Source organism: Lepidothrix coronata, unplaced genomic scaffold, assembly GCF_001604755.1.
Source record: "Lepidothrix coronata isolate B3197 unplaced genomic scaffold, Lepidothrix_coronata-1.0 Scaffold15, whole genome shotgun sequence".
Lineage (NCBI taxonomy): Eukaryota > Metazoa > Chordata > Aves > Passeriformes > Pipridae > Lepidothrix > Lepidothrix coronata.
The window spans coordinates 1,636,385-1,659,163 of record NW_016690195.1 but is presented as its reverse complement, the minus strand read 5'-3'; the positions used below and the strand labels follow the sequence as shown (position 1 = coordinate 1,659,163).

At 37.0% G+C, this 22,779-nt stretch overlaps 1 protein-coding gene across 5 annotated transcripts in view; it reads right to left on the bottom strand.

The window, feature by feature from the left end:
- VPS13B (vacuolar protein sorting 13 homolog B) overlaps window positions 1-22,779 on the bottom strand; it is a 429,201-nt gene that overhangs the window by 79,135 nt on the left and 327,287 nt on the right. For 4 of the 5 annotated variants that reach the window (XM_017806398.1, XM_017806402.1, XM_017806400.1 and 1 more), the window contains 4 exons: window positions 15,862-16,269; window positions 3,705-3,904; window positions 902-1,109; window positions 375-559 (listed from right to left, as the gene is read on the bottom strand). In XM_017806398.1, coding sequence (XP_017661887.1) covers window positions 375-559; window positions 902-1,109; window positions 3,705-3,904; window positions 15,862-16,269 — 1,001 coding nt within the window. The remainder of the gene's footprint in view (window positions 1-374; window positions 560-901; window positions 1,110-3,704; window positions 3,905-15,861; window positions 16,270-22,779) is intronic. The other variant, XM_017806401.1, reaches the window with a different exon arrangement.

Here is a 22,779-nt window from a genome sequence, read left to right as displayed (position 1 = left end):
ATCTTGGAAATTTCGGATCAGGTCTTCCTCAAATACTTCAGTTTCAAAACAAATGAAGTTTTAAGCAAGGACTGATAGATGAAATCACAGGAAGTCAGAATAAAAACTCTGTATGCTTGCAAACCAGAAGTGACAAATTCTAGCTAGCTTATTATGCAATCATAAAACTTCTGAGATAAGTGGTTAAAAAGTCTGCACAAGTACTTTTAAAACTAAAGATGTGCTCAACCTGTGGAATTTACCTCCTTTTGATTTTATAGAGCTCCTGACATTGGTTTTGTATTTTATTTTTAATAAACCGAGTTTGAAAATGCTCACTTCACAGCAGTAACATTTTCATTTGTTACTAAATGTAGAAAACTCTCATTACCCACCTGAAGAACATCTCCAAGGTCAGCAGTGCTAATATCTGGGTCTTCAGTCGTATTAAAAGGAACAGGGTTGATTCTTACAAGAGTGAGCACTCTGGGTTCTGGGTATCTCCACAACATCATTCCTGGACTGTCCTCAGTTTCATTGTAAAACACAACTTCATAGGCACCAGGCAGCTTTTGTGCTTCTGTCAAATGAAAGAAAGCTATAATCTATTATACAATTTCTAGAAAGAAACATGCTGGTTTATGAAACCAAAGTGGTTAAAAGTAAATTCCTTGGGATCAAAAGGAGAGAAAATAAAAAAGCAATTTCCCTGACTTTTAAAAGATTACAGCTTAATGGAAAGAAATCAAAAAAGTCTTTTAAAGTATTTTTTCTTTTTTTTTAATTCTAGCAGATGTCATTTCAACTGCTTTTCAAAAAAACGTTGTTATTCATTTTAAGAGGCAAGTAATCTCTAATAGGTTACTACTGGTTTTACTTTATAATCTAGAAAAAAACCAGAGAGCCATAATATTCTTCTTACCTGCATCTTGTATATACTGGAACAGGCCTGTTCTCAGATCATCTGAAGTATGCTCAGTTTTGGAGGCCTGATTCCTTTCCATAGAAAAACAAGTCGGGTGTGTACGTTCAGGTGCCAATGTCTCTACACTGCCCTTTTTAGTAAGGTACTGCCACAGAAGCTCCTGGAGAAGAACTAAACAGTTCAAATGCTCTTGACCCCAGAAAACCTTAAAAAAAAAAAAAAGGAAAGATGAAACAATTATATTCAAATATTCAGTCATTTTTGAAGGGAAAAATCCCTCCCTAAAACAACAGAAACTTTATACGGCTTTCAGCCTGCTCTAGTTATGCCATAATTGCTTGTAAGTATCCTTAGTGTGAAAATAAAGAACAGAAACAACAAAAAAATCTTTACAAAAGCATTTGGCAAATTTCTTCTTTTCATCATTTGAAGGAAAGCATTAATTCCTACCACTTAATTCATAGTGATACTGCCTAGATGACCACAGATCTTAAAAGTCACATTCGAGAACAGTTCGTAATGTTAGGATTGGTCACAGGTTTTGCAGTTTAAGATATGACAAAAAAACCTTAAAGATACAAAGTTTAAACTGTTCAAGGAGCTTGTTGCTCTAAAAGTGGAATTCTGGAATACATTAAAAACTGACATAGCAAAGAAGGTGACTTGAAAGACATACTAAAGATCATCTTAAACACAAATTGAAGCATAGGAATTGGATGTTCTGCAAGTCCTCAGAGTGCGGTTAAAAAGTTTAAAGTTTTTTGAAGTTTAAAACAGAAATACAGAAAAATATCTAATAAAACTTGGCATTCAAAGTCCAGAAGATTCACAAACTTTATAGCAAAATAAAAGGCAAGCAGACATTCCTCTCTCCCGGTTTTGACAAGCATTGCTGCTTTTCTCAAATCAAGCTGTTATTTAAGAGAATCATATTAATGGGGACAAGTCTTTTAGTCTCTATGTGCAGAAGCAGGTCTAGAACCAACATGGAAGACAAGGAAGCAAGTAGAAATTAATAAAGAAATTAGACTTGGAAATCGGTGTGGGATGAAATCAAAATCTCCAAACAGTAACTTAAAAGCTCATAGTAAGAGTGTAAGTAAAATAAACAAGGCAAGTGTGCACATAAAGAGTACTGCAAAGTTTTTCACTGGGGAATATCCATTTTCAAACATGAAAAAAAATCAGACGATGCCTAAAGGGAGTGTAGTTTAGCTGTCAAGAAGGAAGGTTTTCTTTCCACTCCATCTGCATGTAAGCCCATAGAATAAACCACGACCCTCTTGAAACTCAGCCACAGCCAGTCCTGAGCTAAACATTCCAAGGCTACCCAGCTACCCGCCTAATTTAGTACATCTCTACTGCAGTTTCTAGAGTACCTCTGGGCTCAGAGTCCCACTCCTGGTCTACCACCACCTCAGAAAAGCTCTCTGTCACCTAAGCCAATCTCAGAGGCCTCAGTTCCCCACTGATGGAGGAGGGATGAATGCTCTTATGCTCCCCTCTCCCCCCGACTTTTATTAATTTTATTTTCAGGCATCTGGGAACTCCAGGGCATGGAACTCCTACTACAATATTACAGATGAAGCACCAGTTTCATATAAGCTCTCTCTCAAGGCTCTGCTGCAATACAAATTAACAGTGGTAGAAGATGAGGTCTGTTTAGAGCTGGTAAAATCATTAGCTGTAAATAAATTAATTTGAAACAGAACTGCTAATGCTTTTGTCAGCATTCTCAAATCTATTCTGCCAGACCAAATACTTAACTGTTTTCTGCAAAAGCTAATTATCCCAGTGTATTCTCTAATAATAAATGGCTTTCTTGGATTTATAGATATTTTTCTGGTCTTCGTCAAAACCCCAAAATTTTTGGAAAAAAACACAAAAAACTTTCATTAACAACACAGAGGTAGTCAGCCAAGTACCTATGAAAAACAAATTAAAAAGAAGCAGAGAAACAAACTGACTTTATTTATGCATTAAGATATATTTTTTTTTAAATTTGCATTATTTGAGTAGCCCTCTCCCCAGTGCTGTGGTTTGAATAACTTGTACTGCCAGCTCTGGGAAAATACCTAATGACACGATTAAATGACAAAATTTCCTTTTCGTGTTTTATATGCTTGATTTATGTATTTATTTTAAAACATTTGTTGTGTATAGATACTACAATAAAAATAATTAAAACAAGACATATCTTAAAGCCCACTTGTTCAAGCCCCAGAGAATCTATTTTTCATTTCAAGAACTCCCATGCTTCCTGGACTGGTTTCAAGTTGTGGGCACTTCCAAAATGGAGAAGATAGCACAGCAAACTGAATATTAATTGCTACAAACAACAGTTTGCAATTACTCCCGTGAGAAATCCATTTAAGTTTGAAAAGAAAGGATATGTACTTCTTAAAGCTACCCCTACGCACTACACGCACATAGCTCATGAACAGACAAATACACACCCATCAGAACAGCATCCTAGATATTAAGTGTTAGTAATTTGATCCAGTAGTTTTAGGGAACACACACATATAGCTACAATACAGGGCTTGAGTAGTATTAAAAAAAAAATCAAAACCAAAACCCTGTACATGACTTTTCAATCAATAGCTTTACATGAAAGAATAGATACTTATTTTATAAAGTAAAATAAAACCCACTCAAATCAAACATGCAAAAAACCCCAACCCTGTGACCTACTGTAGGAAGCAAAGGTTTACAGGCTTTCATAGAATTTATTTATGAAATCTCAATCATCCAAGGGCAGTCCAACTCAATAGCAGAACCATAAGCATCTTATACAGACCTGCAGCAGTCCTCCTTTCAAATCGATGTATATTTTTGGAATAGATTGCTCTGGGCCCGGATCACCACTGTGCTTACACCACTTGGCTTCCACATTAACAGAGCAGCAAAAAGGGCCCATCAGAGATCTGGCTCTTTCCTTGAGACTTGTTTTAAGTAGGAAATTTTTTATGTCAAGGACAAAAGATGATCCATGGATTCCTAAAAGAGAGAGAGAATTAATCTTGCTGGTGATCACTCTCCCAACATTTATGTGCTTATTTCCTGAATTCACTTTACCATGACCCTGGGAATCCCTGTCTGCAAGCAATTACTCACACAAGTAGTCCTACTACTATTCCACTATTTCGTGGAAATACTTGTGTGGACAATCCCTCTCCTCTCCAAGCAAGGGCATCATAGTTGGGCCACAAGTTTGGCAATTTTGTAATTTTACTCTTTTTTAATTTAGCTTGCTCTTCCCACACTATCAAGCATGTCTTATATGGTGTTGCAGTTAGGGAGCAGGTATGTCTCATCCACATTCCTTACAAAGAACTATTTGCCAAAACATGACTTTTTACATGTGAGTATTTTCAGGTTTATGAGAAGAGACATTTTTCAATAAACTATGAAATTTTTTTTCAAAAGAGTATATTAAGAACAAGAACAGCTGCTTCACTTGATTATACTTTAAACTAATAGGCAATAGGCATTTTAAACAATGCTCTGCTTTTGTTCAGGTTAGTTACTATAACATAGCACCTTGCCAGACTTTAGAGTGCTTAGCAGGAGAAGAGTACGGTTTGAATTTAAATAATTCAAAACAAATGCTTATCTCAAAATATGTAATGTGCATTTTCTGAAAAAAATAGTTTAATCTACACTTTTCACATCATAATCATTTGCACTTTACATAGATTTAAAAAACCTAAAAATGATGACGGCAGATTACATTTCTGACAGAACTTACATATTCTCATTAAAGATAAAAACATTTTGAGGAAAGAAACACCTTCTAGAAATGTCCCAGCTCTTGTGAATCACTGTTTAATAAACAAACTACACTTAATATCTCTGTTTCTTTTGTATACTTATGTGGAAAGTACTACATCTGAGGTTAGCTTAACGTTTATCTCCTCTAGTGCTCGCACTTAGACTCAACACTGAATATTGGATGTCACTATACTTTATAATGCCCACAGCTTATTTTTCTAATGAAACTGGATATTTACAAAAGGCAAAAGATTAAAAAACACCTAAGGCTTACACACAGATGTTTCAAGGTACAGTTTCATTTTATATTTTCAAACGTTCGCTGGTAGAAAAATCACACAAAAACACAACTCGCTGTTTTGAATACATGCAGTAAAACCTCTCCTATGAATCTCTTCTGGAATCCAGGAAGAAGTATATCTGTATCCTGGGTATTATGATTTCGTGATACTGAAAAATATTTTATATAATGGAAGGAAATATATTGGATTTTTTTTTCAAACCAGCATCCGCTAGGAAGGTGGTCCGAGAGTCCCCACTGCAATAAAGGCATCAAATTGTGTCCAGCCTGGGTAGAAACCACAAACTTGAACTATCTCTGCCTTGAGCAGTTTGGAGTTTAGTAAGAATGATCAAGGGCTCGAAGGAACCATCGTCCCATGCCAATCAACAGGACTGTTGTCACTGATTGGGAAAGACGTTCTAGCTTTGGGGTTTTTTTATTTAGGATGGCTTCTGAACCCCTGCATCCAGTCTCATGTGTAACAGGCTTATAGGACAAAATCTGTTCCAAGTGGTTTTTTGACTGAACTGAACTTCAGTGATAATCAAGACAACTGACATCAACACACCCTGACACCTCTCCTTTTGGTCCTGGTTCAGGCTTGATTCTGTAAACCGCGGAATGAAGCAGCTTCACATCTTAAACTAAGAAAAAAGGTGTTTTTACAGGAAGGGTTCACCCTGCTATGCCTAGTTATTTTAAGAGGGACTACAATATTTGGAAATTCAATTTTTTCAGATTCTACACAGAATTTTGATTTTAAAGTAGAGAAATTCTTGGTAACTATTGCACAATCCTGCAATATACAGAAATGTTCTATAGGTTTATTGGAGTATGTGCCAAGTTGCAGAAACAACAAAAGGGAAAAAGGAATGCCAGAATACAAGCGATTTTATTTATGTTTTCTTTCACTGGGATTACATTTGGAAGGATTATGCTTTCCAGTCTCTTTGTGTTGTCATCTCAGCTCTACAAAGTACAAAGAAAACACAATATCCAACAGCTTAGAAACAGAACTGAGCATTCAGCACATAATACTGCTGTTTCAAAATCAGCAGTGTCTTTCTCAAATGCTAAGTAAACAATGAAAAATGAAAAAACAATTAAGAATAAGAAAGTGTCAGTTAATTTTAAATACATGAAATATTACAAGACACATCCATGGATTGTGTTTAACAAATACCAGGAAAAGCTCAGGAACTCAATAAGAGATTTTTCTTTTTCTTGCTGGGACCCAGATTGCTCCTGTGTAGGCAAGAATCACCCCCCCATCCTTTCTAGCAGTTATATCTACGTGTCCTTTTGGGGATGAAGTGATTCAGTATAAAAACCACTGTTCTCTTAATAAAAAAATACAATGCAGAGAGCATTCTGACAAACTTGCACAAAGTGACGTCTTGAGGACGGTTAAAGAAAACAAATGAAGAACAAGTACGCACAAACCTTAAAAAGCAATTGTAAATAAAGGGATCTTTGGGCCTGAGGGAAGGTTCAATAGGCTACTGTTACTATGGAAATCCTAAAACTATATGTTCACTTAGTGAGGGGCTTTCCCATGACTAAAGCAATTGTCTCAGAAAGGTAAAGATGCAAAATCATTTTCCTCTGTTTTTTTCCCTCCTACAGGGTATTTTCAGTAGGTCCTTCAATACCTCTCTCACAAATCTCTATTGTAGAAGTCTAACTTCAGTTTAAATAGATTAAATCAAAGTCTCCATTTATGAACTTGAGATGGCACCACACAGAAGCAATATATCTTAATAAATGATTGTTGTGATATGTAGAAGTTAACTTATGCTGTTTGGATTATTGCTCACGAACACCAATGTGCTTTTCAGTACATGCAGTAATTTACTTCTAAGAACAAATAGTTTCATGACTTTTAAAATACTCCTCCGGGAGACTAATAAATATGAAGCACTTGCTTTGGACAGTGTTTAAAAAATGCTGCCAGCCCTCCCCTGTCAGACTCCATCCAGACCCACAATAGCACCACAAAATGCACCTACGCTAATGGAGCAAAACAGAACTGACACGAGGTTTCTGCATGCCACCGGAAGGATTACCTTTATGATGACATATGCTCAAAAGGAAAATCCAGGTATTTTTATATGGTTAGAAATAATGTAGGAGGGCTTGAAAAAAAAGTTAGCACTTGCTTGTTAAGTTCAGGAAATGAACTTGCTCAGAAATTAAAGACAGAGATCATTTCAAAAGAATAGTGAAAAAAATTTACTAAAAGACATTTGCTTTGATATTCTAACATCTTTTTCTAGTCAGTAGAGACTTGATTTATGCTAACATTTAGAAAGACATCTCATAGAATCTGAGTATCCTGATATAGTTATACATATAGTTAGATTAGGGTTTATGTATATCTACAGTAGAGCTGTATTAGCATTTACTGATAGTAGGAAGCTCCATGCTTGTTAAACTGTCCTGTGTTCATAAATTCATTTATGTGTACAGAAAAAGAAAGAGTTGGCCCATTTTAATAGATGGAGCAAATAGGTTAAAACAATCCTTGCCTTATAGTAACAATCACTTAGTGTTTAAGCAATACAGATGTTAAGAAAGAGTTCTGTTATTTTTCCTGCTTCATAAAGAGAAAGACAAAGTTTTGATACTAACTGTGGACTTTCTGTTTTCAAAAGCAGTTCAACATTGATATTTGAATCAACTTGAAATGATTAGAGACGTAGCAGGAATTTTTTTCCTTCTATTATTCTCTGTGCATTTTGCTCTTCCTTAGCTGAAAATCCTGTTTGGTTCACTGCACTATCACCTAATACAACAGAGAGCATTATTTTAATTGGCAAACTTCAATATGGGATAGGAGTTTTAAAGAAAATGTAAACACATGTATTATAATAAAGATAGCAAGTGGCACTTGACTATAGTCAAGCTATGTTTTTAAAAGCCTCTTTCAAAATCTAGTAGCTTTGCTACAAACCACAGCACTAAGAAGAAAACTGCTATTCTGAGTGTGGGGCAGCTCAGAAGAAGGAATGTGTCCCAGAGCACAGAGCCTGCTGTGCTGGTCCAGATGCACGTGAGAGGTGAGAGATGTGGTCTGCTCTGACAGCAGCAGCCAGATGACTGTATTCAACCCTAGCGTTCGTGGTCCCCTCTGAAAGAAGAAGTCCAGGCTCTCCCATGGGTCCTCCATGCCTGGGCAGCAGAGATACAATCAGGCTGCTGAAGGTTAATTAGCAAGTGGTTTTCTTTAGTACCTTCTACTAAAGTGATAATCTGTGATATTTGCTCCTAAGCATTCACTCTTTGTAACATTTTTAAGTTCAGGAGCTAGTTTCAGATTGCTGATGACATTGAGATAGCTTTGAATATGTAAATATGCCATTATATCTAATATAATACTATTATCTACATGATTTTTTCCTCTTAAGAAAACTTCAGATACATTATGTAATGAGTAGTTATACCACAGTTACAATGCTCTGTGCTATGTTGACAGGTGTCCTCAACAAACAAAGCTTCTAAGAAGAAGGGGTAACAAAGCTATGAAAATAATTATGGGGGCAATACTGCAATTAATGTAAGCACCAGCCCATTTATCCAAGTCTGGAAACAGCAGCAGCGAATAAATGGTGAGGCATAGTAAAGGACAATTTTCCAGGAGAGATTTAGTTAACAATGACTGCACTGGATTTCTCATTAGTTTCAAGCTGAATCGTATGATGGTTCATTCTCCCCACGAGAACAATATTTACACATTACCAATTAGCTATTCTTTAGTGAAAGAGAATTTCTCAGCATTACGTGGGGACACATGTGGGCTGTGTGAAAACATGAGATGTGTAACACACAGGAAACAGAAAGTAATGATCTAAAACAGGCCAAACCCTTGAATTCATCACTAATAAATGTCCCCATGCATTCAGTAGCACCGGCTGCTGCAAGCCTGTTTTCTTCAAGTACTTCAAACACTAAAGTCCAGGAACATTTATTATTTTAATCCATTACAGGCAGTGCTTGATTTAACTTTATTGGTTGTGGTGGTGGTAGTAGTTATAGTGGGGGTAAAGCTATGTTCTTTTACACATCATTTCAAAAGGGCTTAATTATATTTTATAGCTCAGGCCAGGAATCCTGCTTGTTTTGTGTCTAACAAGGTTCAAATGGAGTTCAGGTCAGTGATGAATCAGAAGGGAAGTCAAAGATGGTTATCTATTTGAAATGAGCTCATCTCCCTTAAAGAATAACTGGGCAGGTACATCATGTTCATTACACTACTGCATACTAAATAACTGAAAAATCTCAATTCACTTGGTGATTTGGTAATTTTGGATTTCGTGATGCCTGATCAGAGAGGGCTTATTAAAGTTTAGATTTAAAAGGATTTCAAGTATTGGTGAAGGCTGTCTTTGGAGTACAATAATATTTGCAAAGCTCTATATTACCCTATGTTATTCCAATTAAGTGGAAAAAAATGCATAATATAAAGCAACAAAAATAGCGTTCATTTTACATCTGTGAGTCCAGATTTCAAACCTGAGTGCTATACAGACATGAGTAGTACTTGGTTCTTGTATCATAAACATTTTAGATATCAGTAGGTTTCAGAAAAGCAACATTCTTACTCCAGCTTTACAGATGGGCATGGAAAGGTTCTTCAAAAAAAGACCTATGTATTTTCACATCTTAATTTTAGCTGGTTGGTTGAAAACCTTGGTTTATTTTCAGGAGACAGCTGGTACCTACAACTGTCACCATTATAAAGTTGTAGGCACTTAGCACTACTGAAAAATCAGACACTGAATGGTTGCACAGTAAATGAAGCATTACAAAATAGCGGATGCCACTCAAACTGTAGCCCAGTATAATTCACAAAGTTGAATTAGAATTACAGCTTGGGTGTCTTGCTTCTCTGCTCTACACTTGATTCTCTAGATTTTGACTGCTTTAGTAAACTAAATAGTCCATGAAGTAGAGGGTAACTTTTCTCTATAAATAAACCATGCTGAAGATACTGCCTGGCAGCAGCAGTGTTAGAGCCTCTATAACCCAGTGAATTATGCTTGTGGAAGTTCAAGGCTTGACAGATATACCCAGGCCACACAAACTTAACAGGCTTTCCTCCACTCTTGGGATGTCATTCCCGAGGATTAAGGATAGTCCAAGTCCGGGCTCCTATATTCTAACCGTCTCCTCCTTTCAATCCTTCCTCCCCCTTCCTCCTCTACATACTTCTCTGAATTCTCTTTGTACCAGCATGGCCATTAAAGTGTACTTCTCTTTCCTGTTGCTTTTGTTTTCACACAGATTAGTGCCCTGACTCAAGCTAATGAAGAGTTACCTGAGTAACTGAGCTAGCACAAGGCAGAGTGCAGAAATGTGCAGCCACAGTAACCTAAATTTCATATGGAATTGCACCTTTTGTTTGGGCAGCAAGCTGGTGATCTCATCCCATAAAAAATATTCTTGATATAGAGAAAGAAAGAAACGTGTTGTCAGTATGTCAGCAACTTAAACAGCTTAAGGAACTGGTCCCTAAGACTGTGCAACAATGCCTTACCTCTGTGTTTTGTACCCCACACTGAAGATCTAACTGGAGGAACAGCATAGAAAGCATGAAACGTATAAAGAAAACTTCCAGCTTTCACTGTTATGTATATCTTCTCATGAATGTAAACATTCTATAAAGTTGACTTCCATGAAAATACTGTATCACCTACTAGTGCCACAAACAGCACTGCGACCCACGCAACAAAAGAAATTCGTCTCAAAAAATATGTAATTGGTTTCACAATAAAAGCCAAAGAGATTACCGACCCAACCATATTTGTTCTGAATCAAATTTCATTTGAAATAGTTTTAAAGCCGAGTTATGCAAACTGTAAATGCAGTTCTACAAAATCATTGCACACTGTCTTGAACAAACAACCTACAAGTAACTTCTTTTTTAGCTTTTTTTCTCCCCTGAGTTAATGTGTTAGTTCATCAGTAGCAATTCTGAACCCTATTACAAAGTATCAGTAGGGAATCTGACCAGGATTAATAGTGGTACTCAGTCCTGGGATTAGGTGGTGTCTTGTTTCATGGATTTTAGGCCATCTGTTCTTCCCTCCTACGTTATACTCCTGCAGAACTATAAACGCACCTCCACCTCAGGGACTATAGAAGGGAATTAGAATTCTTCTGCTTTTCATTATCACAAGATTCAGTAACTCATTTCATTGTCAGGATAATCCCCTTTTACTCTTTCTTTTGCGCTTGCAGGATATGCCAAAATGACAAATAAAATCCCAGATGTTAGAGACCTGATGAGGTCTCCACCTTTTCATGAGTGTTGGGTTTAAGCTACTTGGGACACAGTGTCAAATCTGACAGGACCCTGATGCCCACACCCAATATTCATTAAGGTTTGTTAGTGATTTGTATAGCTGTCTACAAGCTGCACTTCCACCTCAATCCTCAGTGGCCATTTAAATATTTAGTTTGTCCTCTGGCTTTTACTGACAGAGAATTAATTTCCTATTGTTTGAGTATTGGAAAGAGTTTATATTTCTTTCTAAAAGTAACAAACGTCTTCTGGGTGTTGTAAATGGCTTGTTACTGCTGCATATTATTTTAGGTAGTCATATCTAATTTAAAGTTTTATTTCCCCATGGGCTAACTTGCATATCTGCAGCATGCAAAGGCTATGACAACGCCTTAGCAGAGTCTTCTCGAGAGAGTTAGTTCACTCCAAAATGAAGTTTGGTCTTTGCTCTATACCAATTAATATCTGCATTTAATTTCTAATAGTTCTGTAAAGTATCTGAAGCATGTAATTATTTTCAGGTTTAGTAAAAATACTTGCAATTATCATATGCTCAACTAGTGTTTATTTTTTTCGCCCTTATTTATAACCTGAAGTAATTATCTTTACATATGGGAGGAAAGGCTGGGGAATCCTGTGTATGATTCTTGAAATATTTTATGTCCATAACTCTCAGTTCAGACACTGAACAGCAAGACTTCCCTCCTGCATCCAGCCAGAGCAAAATAAGGCTCCACTGTGAGGCTACGGACTTTTTGCTGTCTTTCACTTCGGAGAGAATATGGTCCTCAACTCCTCTAATGTATCTGCTCTTTTGGCAGGTAGGTAGTGCTAATTTCAACACCAAACCTAAATTAACTGAAAGCCATATGTTTAGAATTGAATTCTATTTTCTAGTATTTATTGCTAAAAATTATTTCAATTTTAATGGCATGTGAGAGTTCTGGAGTGAGCAACACACCTCAAGCACGATACCAAGCAACCTCAGATCTGACTGGGTACATGGCACTCGAGCTCTTTGTAGAAGATGCCACATACTTCAGAGGACAAAACCCACTGAACTAGGTCTAACAATAGTTCTTGGACTTGGGGTTTTCTTCAACAGTGGAAATAAACTGCCAAAAATAATCTAAGGGTTTGTTATTTACTTGTATAAAATGGGTACAAATTTTAACTTGTAATTCTAAGCCGCAAAATATAAAATTACTACAGATAACTATTTTAATGAACATCAGTATGACTTAAACCCCTGGCCTTAAGGGTTTTAGAAAAACTATACTGGTAGTCCCTTTTCAAGTAAAATAAATATCTTTCTTTTGGGGAAACGGATTTTGGATTGATTTGGTGGTTTTTTGTTTTGTTTTTTTTCCTTCTTTTTTGGTGCCAATACACTGCATCACAGTATAGTACTACTTTATTAAAACCAAAATAGGATTTCATGAGTACAAAGGAGAACATAAGTATTCTAGCAGAAATAGTAACCATGCTGTTTTAAGTAACTGTTGTATTAAAACATAAAAAATGTCCAAAAAGTGAAGTCCCTTGACACACTAAAGGTTTGGGGTTGTACAACAGTGCAGCAGGACATGTAGAAACAGAGGTGTTTTAATTTTATGCAAGGCCAATGTGAGTGTTCAACTCCTACAATTTGTTTTTTACAAATCATTCAACTAATTAGCCCCTCTGCTTTTCAGAAGCTATAACTTTTTACTTTCATAAGAATTTAAGGATAAAAATGAAAACAGAATGCCTTTAGTTTCCATGATTAAACCAGGAAAGTCTAGAGGGAAAACTGATGATTAAAAAAAAAATTTGGATAGCAAGCTTCTTTCTTAATTTCAGTTTAAAAAAAAAAATAAAGCATTACACAAGGTCATGTACTTTTGTTTTCCCCCTACAAGGGAGGAAAAATACCGACAACACATTCTTGCAAGGTTTTTTCACTAAATAATTCCTAGCAAATAGGATTCCTTACAAACCAACTTCACCTCCTGCACTAAAGCTCATCTGGAAAAGGGGTCATTTACACTGTTTATAAAACACTGCCACATAAAATGTGTAAAAAACTGTATTTCACTAAAAATAGCTTGCGTAAGTAAGGGATTAGAGTAGTTTCTACTGCTATAATTGTTCCTTTGTAGTTTTTTCCATGATGTTTTTGAACAGTGTTTTTAACTATGTTTATTAAAGTCAGGACATCAAAAAGGATCAAAGAGTAAGCTAGTGAGAACCAAAGAAACCCCAAACGTATTGTGTTGTCTCACTGGGGAGTTATGCAGATTCAAGTAAACAAGTGCAAATTGTTGAGGTTTTAATGAAAATTTTCTACAATTATTGTATCTGAAGTCATTCTATATAATAACATCTGTACAGCAGATGGCCATACTGTACAAAAGGCAAGCAATGATCCTTTTTCTTCCTCTGTTTTAACAGTACATCTGAGATGACTACTTTTGTCATTGCGCTTAGCTTGGTTCAGCAAATAATTCGTAAAATGCAGCTGCTGCAGATGGTCACAATAGTTATTTGACTGTAAAATCAAAGACACAGTGAAGTATTTGTGTATTAGTTTCATTCTATTAAAAAATAAATCTGACATTAACCCTGTTCAGCTCAAAAGGTGTATCTATAAAACCTTTTGTAAAAAGAAAAGTAGTGAAGAACGGAGATATTTAAATAATCCTTTCTCTCAGGACATGGCTACCACACTTTTTTAAATTGAGTTAGCTTGCATAATGTCTTTGTAATAATAAAACAAATCTAGTTAGTAACTGTGGTATTCTTCTAAAGTATTTTTACACAAGATTATAATACCGTTTCCCCCACACTGAGTATTTTATCTTCTTTCCTCAAGTTCTAATCTCTACTTTGATTTCTGTAAGCACTTTAAATTCAGATTAATAATTGTAAATAGAAATCCAAGCAATTTCTTAAAAGATTTTTTGACAATTTCAATCAGTTTTATCGAAGTTTGCCTTTTGCTCTTACTGAAACTTAAAAAAAACTCATTGCACCATCAGAACAGCATGCAAAACCTCATGCACATGTATTTTTCTTTTTATAAAGTAGAGATAAGGCAACTTTAACCGGAAAAAAATTTGCAAAAAGTCTGTTGATGTCTATTAATTGTCTGGTTATGAACGTTCTTTCTATAGAATAACTAATGTCCATTTTCATTAGATTCAGCATCAGTACTGCTTCACTTAACAGATTATGAACATACTGAAGATTCACGTACAGTTTGTAATGTGGAAAATAAAGATTGGTTTTCTCAGACTGCCAGAAGAATTAAGGAACAGAACTTCATAGCAGAATGTTTCTGAGGCTTAATGTGCAAGGCAAGGTATGTCCTTCTTCTGGGAGGATGAAAAACTCCAGGGTAAGTGATATACAGTGCTGAGTCTGCCAAATTGCTTTATAGTACAGTGACAGAGCAGCTCAGCTTTGATATATTGAAGCATGATGTGGACACCATAATGTACCATGGGATGGATAATGTATAAATGATACAGGGGAAGTGATGGAAGGAAAGAGGATTATTACACAGAAAGAAAACTAAAACTATTTAAAGCACATTAGAAAGATCTTTTACTCAGTTGCAGTGCCTTCAATGCTAGGGTTGTTATATGATTGGAAAAGCGTGGGAACACAGGCACTGTTCCTGCCTCTACTGCTGTTTATTTATGGATAAATCAAAAGTTTCAGGCCCCAGAACTTTCACAGGCTTTCATGTCCTATGAACCTTAAATTTTTCATTTTTAACTTTTAAAACAATAAAGAAGCACTGAAACTTGCTGGCCTGAGGAGAAATATTTCTGATGGAAAAGAAATAAATCACCACCTCACTTGGTCAACAACTTGCTCCTTTCAGCTACAGACCATTTTACTTTGCAAGCTACTCTGCCAACTACCTACATCTGGGTTATCTCCACATCATGGAAATGTATCATCTTATTAATTTTATGACACGACTAATAAAAGAATTTACAAAGACACTCAAAATATCTTCATTTTATATGAATCTCTGGAATCTGGTTAATTGTACCTGAGGTGTAAAGTTTCCTTGCAGTTCTGCAGTAGTGGGGCCAGAGTGCCTGTTTTCCCTGAGTGACTTTCAGGTGTGCAGAGGAAACACGTAAAAATTGAAAACTTCATAACCCTGTAGGAGTGTAACTGTATGACCCCATATTTACATAATAACACATGTAAGGGTTCTGAACAATTATTTTTATATTTGTTTTAGACAGAAACATAGGGTCCTATCAAAAAAATGTAGTTACAGAGTGAAAACTGTCAAAATTTTACTCTTTGAAGTATGTGCTAAATTACTGGAATACCAGAAGAGTAGTTCCCATAACCACCATTCCAGCCAGAATTCCATCAATAATTTAGTAATTTCAAACTAGGGGATATAGACTACAAAATAAGCCACTCCTGAGTGCTGCCTCAGTGAAAGGAAAACTCAGGTAATAGAACCTCTCAGGCATTTGTTGTTTTCTGTTGTGGATTTATGATGTTAACTACAGTAGTTCCCCACAATGCCCCACGCTTTGAAATGGTTACTGGACCACCACTTGGACAAACCAGTAGCACTTCCAACTTTAAAAAAACTCTTACCTGCAGTTTTATGTCCACTTTTAATATTCAGGCTCCCACTGAGGCTTGACAAAGAGACTAACAAACAAGGTTTACTGGGATGTGGGATGGTTTCCATCAAAACGACCATTTGAACAGTGTGAATGGAAATTTTCTGGAAGCAGGAAAGGGCTTGCCACAAGTTTTCTTGTACTGAAGACTTCTGTGCAGCATTGGTGTGCACTGCAGGTAGAAAATCCTTTGTACTGTGTTGTCTGGATATCAAAGTGACATCCTCATCTGGAACAAAGCCATCTAAAGGAGCAGTCTCTTTTCTAGGCTCACCATCATTTGTGGTTACGATTTTCTTCAAAAACTGGTTTATTTGGTCAAGTCTGGCAAAACTGAGATTTGCTTTCAAAGGTTTTGATATGTCCACATTTATGTCAGCTGTAGGGGAGAATTGGAGAAAGAAATTTGAGAAGCTATTATGTAATTATTCAAGCAATTTACAAGTGTAAGGCATTGAGTGGAGATAACTTTTCCACCATATTTTCAGCATGTTTCATTAAAAGAATGAATCAATGATAAAACATATTGAAATAATATTTTTAGGAATAAATCTTAATTAAAATATTATAAAAACTACTATAAGCAACCTTCACTATATACAGTTTTAAAGTGAGAAACATAGCACAATGTGGATCCTATTTCCTTGTTTCTTCCCAGGGATCACTGCAGCTATCTAAAAGACACACTTTATTTGAGTGTGTAGAAGGGTAGTTCTTTTAGTTCTTTTGTGTCAGAATGAAAATATACTTCACATACTCTTGAGTTTTACAAGGAGTACAACTATTTGACTAAACTCCAAAACCAATAGTGAACATTTTCAACACGTTTAAATGAGTGAATAACGTGTCTATTCTGTTGTTTCCTACACAGCTCATATGCAGGTTTCTTCAATGCATTTTTAAGATGAAATGAGAAATAAAAAGTAAATATAAAAACTGGGGTCTGTTTAGATTTCTTTTTTTTTCCAGGAAGATTGGAATAACATGATTTCTAAAGCATTTTTTGTCTCCTTAGTAAAGGATTTAGGTACTTCTCAGACTGCTAAAAGTCTCACAGAATTTTTAGAACTCACAATTAATATGAACAACATTGTCAATAGTGATATCTTAGTACGTGAGATGGAGCAATTACCAAGATTATTTCACAGATGGGAAGCAGGATTTCATGGCAGCTTAAACTTATTTCTGTGCTGCAATGCGCCTTCATATCAGTACATAATACTTCCTTACAGAAATCAGCTTTAACTTAGTTTTTAGGATTTTTCATTTCAAATTCAGCTTTCACCCAGTAATGAGACGGTTACTTTGGTCTGGGGAAAAGTTTGTTTTTCCCCTTGCTTTTTGATTCCCACTGCCCCACCCCCAAGAACCAAAAGTGATTAAAATTCTGTGGATATATCTAAACTAGATTAAACATTCAAACAGCACTACTTTGTTTCAAGTTTCATAATAAGTATATACAGGAAATACTGTTTGTTGAAGGTTTTACACAGATTAATGAATATTTCATCAAAATTTGTTTCAACTTGTCCAGGATCACATTCTATTCTTAATGTTGATGAAAACTGATGAGCTAGGTAAATTTTTACACCAGTCGTAAAGGGCTGCAGGGGCAGAGTCAGAGTACTGACTTCAGAGAGTTCCAGGCACATGACAAAGTACATTTCTGATCCTCTCCCTCCAAAAATATCTGGCTCTTTTTCTACAAAGGTAAGAGAAATTCATTAATGGCCATGTAAGATGTGTCATAGCTGAATCAAAAAAACCCACAACAATCTTAGAAAAAAGTTTGTAGTACTCCACAAGCCACAGCTAACTGAAATTTCAGACTGAAAATCTATTTTAATGGTAACTTGCAATTTTAATTAATGTTTTTCTGAAAATGTTTTTGCTTGCATTTAAAGCCTTCCATAGTGAATTAGAAACTGGTAAAACTCTAGCTAACACGTGAGCCTAGTAGAAAGGCAAGTATCAAAGCTAGGAAGCTGGACATTAGAAGAAAGCAAGATTGGAAAGGGTTCTAAAGCACTGGAATGGGCTGCCCAGGGAGGTGGTGGAGTCATCACCCCTGGAGGTGTTTAAGAGACAACTGGACATGGCACTTAGTGCCATGGTCTAGTTGAGACAGTGGTGACCAGTCAAAGGTTGGACTTGATGATCTCAGAGGTCTTTTTCAACCTAGATGATTCTGTGAAGACTTTTTGGCATCCCAAACCACACAGGATCAATTGGGAAGATTTTTCAAAATACTTATGTACTGGTATTTTTAGTTAAAACCATGGGAGGAAAAATGTCATAACACTTTGGAAAATCTCCCTACCCTGGCCTGCCTTTTCTGCAGACGTCACTGGGCTTTTCCTCCCTTTGAATGGAGAAAGGAGACTTACAAAGAAAGTAGAGACCCAAGTGATATTATGATATTAATTTATCTACAATACTCAAATGGAAAGGAGTATTATTATAATGAAATGTTAAAAAATCCAACCAAACGCATGTCTTATGAACTTAAATTTCTCCCTTAGTGATGTAGTAACAGAGGACTAAAATAGATGTTATTTATTGTCTTTGCTAAACAATTAGGCTTTTAAGTTAGTAAATGAGGAAATGACCCTTACTGCTTGATGTGACACCTTCACATCTAACTGCTTTACCTAACGCAAATCTAATAGCCAACACTTTCCTATGACAGTATAGCCCAGAAGAGGAAAAAAAAACAAAACCCCCTGCAAACCAAAAACTGCTTAGACATAAGTTGACAGAACAGGTGTCAAGGGCTGAACTCGGAGAGTAAACTGATAGGGAAAGATTAAAAAGGAGATAAACACAAAGGCAGTAGTTCTTTCTGGGGCTTCCTTGGGCCAGGGCAGAGAAGACACAAGGTGCTGGTGTAGCTCATGGTGGAACTTGCATGGCTCCTGGGCCCGTGCTTCATCACCGCTTTCATAAACAATGTGCTCATCCAAGAAAGCAATAAAAAAAAGGGACAGCAGAACACTAGAGAAATGCAAATGACTTCCCTCTTTTCTGTTTGGAAGCTGCACATGTCTGCCACACAGAATAATGCTGTCATGACTGATAACTTGACAAAGTTTTGTATGAAGTTATTATTATCCAGTAAATCAGCCCTGACAGAATGTGGTGGTAGCCAGAAGCATAGTTGCAGAAAATGTAATTTTGGAACCTTCACTGCAAATATTTTAACTATCTCATAATTATATAGGTTATTTTTACAACCGGTGAAAGATTATGTAAAGAGATTCTCTGGCATCTTAAGTAAAACATAAAAAAAAAAAAACAAACCAAAGAAACCCCACAATTGAGCAATCTTTAGCCTTTGACCTCTTTTACACTTTATACTTAGCACTGTAAAAGAAACTTTAAAATCCCTCCTAAGAAAAACATATCCAAGTGATGGACAGAACTGTGAAAACTGATGAAATACGAAGAGCTATTTATAGCAGTTGATTAAGATAGATGTTCGGCAGGTTCTCCAGTCACTTAAAATGGGCTAAAAAAAAGATGTCAAAATTTAAGGGTCATCCAGAGTCAGCTGGAATAAAATCTCCAGGGTGCAAAATCCAAGCATAACAGTCTTTTCAGATGATTTTAAACACTTTGGGAAGCATAGCACACAACACTGTGCAGATTCTGTACCCATAGGAAAACGCAGGTTCCTGTAACTCAAGTAACTCTTTAAATTGTCCAAAACTACACCAAAATCAGGACAGGGCAAAAAGTAGCTCAAAGCCACCTTTAACTTCCCAATTACAGAATCACAGACTATGCCGAGTTGGAAGGGACCGACAAGGATCAATGCGTCCAACCGTTAGCCCTGCACAGGACCATCCCCAGAAGTCACACCATGTGCCTGAGAGTATCATCCAAACGCTTCTTGAGCTTTGTTAGGCTTGGTGCTGTGACCACTGCCCTGGGGAGCCTGTTCCAGCGCCCAACCACCCTCTGGGGGAAGAACCTTTTTCTAATATCCAACCTAAACCTCCTCTGACACAATTTCAGGCCATTCCCTCAGGTCCTGTCACTGGTCACCACAGAGAAGAGATCAGTGCTTGCCCCTGCTCTTCCCCTCACAAGGAAATTGTAACTGCAATGAGGTCTCCCCTCAGTCTCCTCTTCTGAAGGAGAACAGAACAAGTGACCTCACCCACTCCTCATACGGCTTCCCCTCAAGGCCCTTCCCCATATTTGTTGCCTTCCTTTGGATGCTCTCTAACGGCTTAATATCTTTCCTATATTGTGGTGCCCAAAACTGCACTCAATATTCAAGGTGAGGCCACAGCAGTGCAGAGCAGAGTGTGATGGTTCCCTCCCTCAACAGGATGGCAATGCTTTGCTTAATGCCCCCCCGGACACAGCTGGCCCTCCTGGCTGCCAGGGCACTGCTGACTCATACGTCAACCAGGACCCCCAGGTCCCTCTGCACATCACTGCTTTCCAGCATCTCATTCCCCAGTCTGTCTGTACATCCAGGGTTGCCCCATCCCAGGTGCAGAATCTGGCACTTTCCCTTCTTGAACTTCCTATGGTTGGTGACTGCCCACTCCTCTGATTTGCTGAGGTCTCTCTGTGGGGTCTTCCTATCTTCAATGGAGTCAACAGCTCCTCTGAACTTTGTATCATCTGTAAACTTGCTTAGTATCCCGTCCAGTCCTGCATCCAGGTCATATAGGAGGATGTTGAAGAGCACAGGGCCTAAGAACCCAACTTTTGCATCACTCTCCTTTGCCACTAGTGACTGGCTACCAAAATTATACCTCAATGATTTCTTTAGATTTAAGATATATTAGCAATGACTTATTTTGCCAGGTGTTATCTATTTCCAGCAAATAAATAGTAAAAAAATTACTGTACTTCTAAATAGGTAGCATTCAAGTGAGTTATTTCTGTTATGTTTAAATCGAACTCAGCTAGATGGTATCAAAGGAATTTTTTTTATTGCAGTATAGCATTTGAGTGTAGAATTTGAATTGCTCTTTCTCTCTCTCAATTTCTTCACTACTTCTCTTCAGATTATCCAGTAAATCCATGTATGCCAATTATTAGTTTCTAATTAGCCTTTACAACTTTCTGAACAGCTACTAGGAAACAGAATGATGAAATAACTATTGAGTTAAAAGGAGATTAGATAAATATAAATAGATTACACTTATTATATGCTCCCACCACACCAGGAGATGACTTAACAGTGAAGGGAAAAGAATCACTTTGGAATAATGAAATCAGAGAGGGAATTCAGGTCCCAGAGGCAATTCTACAGAGTTTTATGTTAATGTACACCTTGTGGGGGGACAAAAATCAACTGGAATAGTTTCCTGAAAACCGTTTCCAGCTATTTTCTCATTTTAAAAGTTCCAACTTCACTTGACCCATTAGTCATCATATTACTTACGTTTATTATGTATTTTGAAATCTATTACAAAAAACCCAATGGATTCAATATGGCCTGTTTGAACTAAATCATAACATCTATAAAAGAAAACCTATGAGTAGCCCTGAAATTTCTGTCTGAAACAATTTCTTTCTTTGTCATTTTATTACTTAGGGCTTCAGATAAAAAATTTCAGGGTTATGAGCATTTTACCCTTGTTCTCCATAACATTCAGATTTGTATTATGAAGGTATAATTTTAATCTGTGAAATTGGGATAATGATATTACTCAAAAGGACCTTTTATTCAGTGGGCTAGGGATGAATAAGCAGCACCAAAATAACAGAGCTCCTAGCATGTTGCTTTAGGTAAATCCCAGCTCTTACTGAAGTCACTGGGCTTATTCTAATGTATGCCATAATTTAAAGTACTCAATGCTACTCTTTCTATGACTAATAAAATACTATAGTATATTTTTAATCTTAAATACCAGAAAGTAAACTCCATGAAAATTACTTATAAGCTGGATCTGGACAGGCTGGATAAATAGGCCAAGGCTAAGACTATGGGATTTAAAAGACAAAGTGTTAGCCCTGCACTTGGGTCACAACTACCCCATACAGTGCTACAGGCTGGAGGAAAAGTGGCTGGAAGGCTGCTTGTTGGAAGAGACCCTAGGCTGAACATGAGCCAGCAGTGTGACCAGGTGACCAAGAAGGCCAAGGACATCCTAGCCTGTGTCAGGAATAGTGTGGCCAGCAGCACCAGGACAGTGATTGTCCCTCTGTACTCGGCACTGGTAGGGCTGCACCTCGAATCCTGTGTCCAGTTTTGGGCTCCTCACTACAGGAAGGACATTAAGGTGCAGGAGTAGGTCCAGAGAAGGGCAATGGAGCTGGTGAAGGGTCTGGAGAGTGATATGAGGAGCATTTGTAGGAGCTGGGGTTGTTTAGGCTGGAGAAAAGCAGACTCGGGAAGACCTTATCATTCTCTACAACTCCCTGAAAGGAGGGTGTAGCCAGGTGGGGGTCAACCTATTCTCCCAGGCAAATAGTGACAGGACATGAGGAAATGGCCTCAAGCTGCACTGAGGGAGGTTTAGGTTGGACATCAAGAAGAATTTTTTCACTGAATGGTGGTTAAGCATTGGAAAAGGGTGCCCACAGAGGTGGTGGAGTCACCATCCCTGGTATTGTTCAAGAAATGACTGGATGTGGCACTTAGTGTTATGGTTTAGTTGACATGGTGGTGTTTGGTCAAAGGTTGGACTCCATGATCTTGGAGATCTTTTCCAACCTTAATGATTCTATGATTTGTAAGACTGGGATCTTTTCACAGACTAAGAAATGTGGAAGGGTGAGAGAGAAAAATATGGCATTTTCCAAGAATTTGTTCACTTTCCATACTCCTCATTCAGCAGTGGATCTTTTTTTCCTCATAGCTAATATAGAAAAGACCAGGTCTTTCTCCTTCAGGTTGGACATGGATCTCACTCTCTTCTAC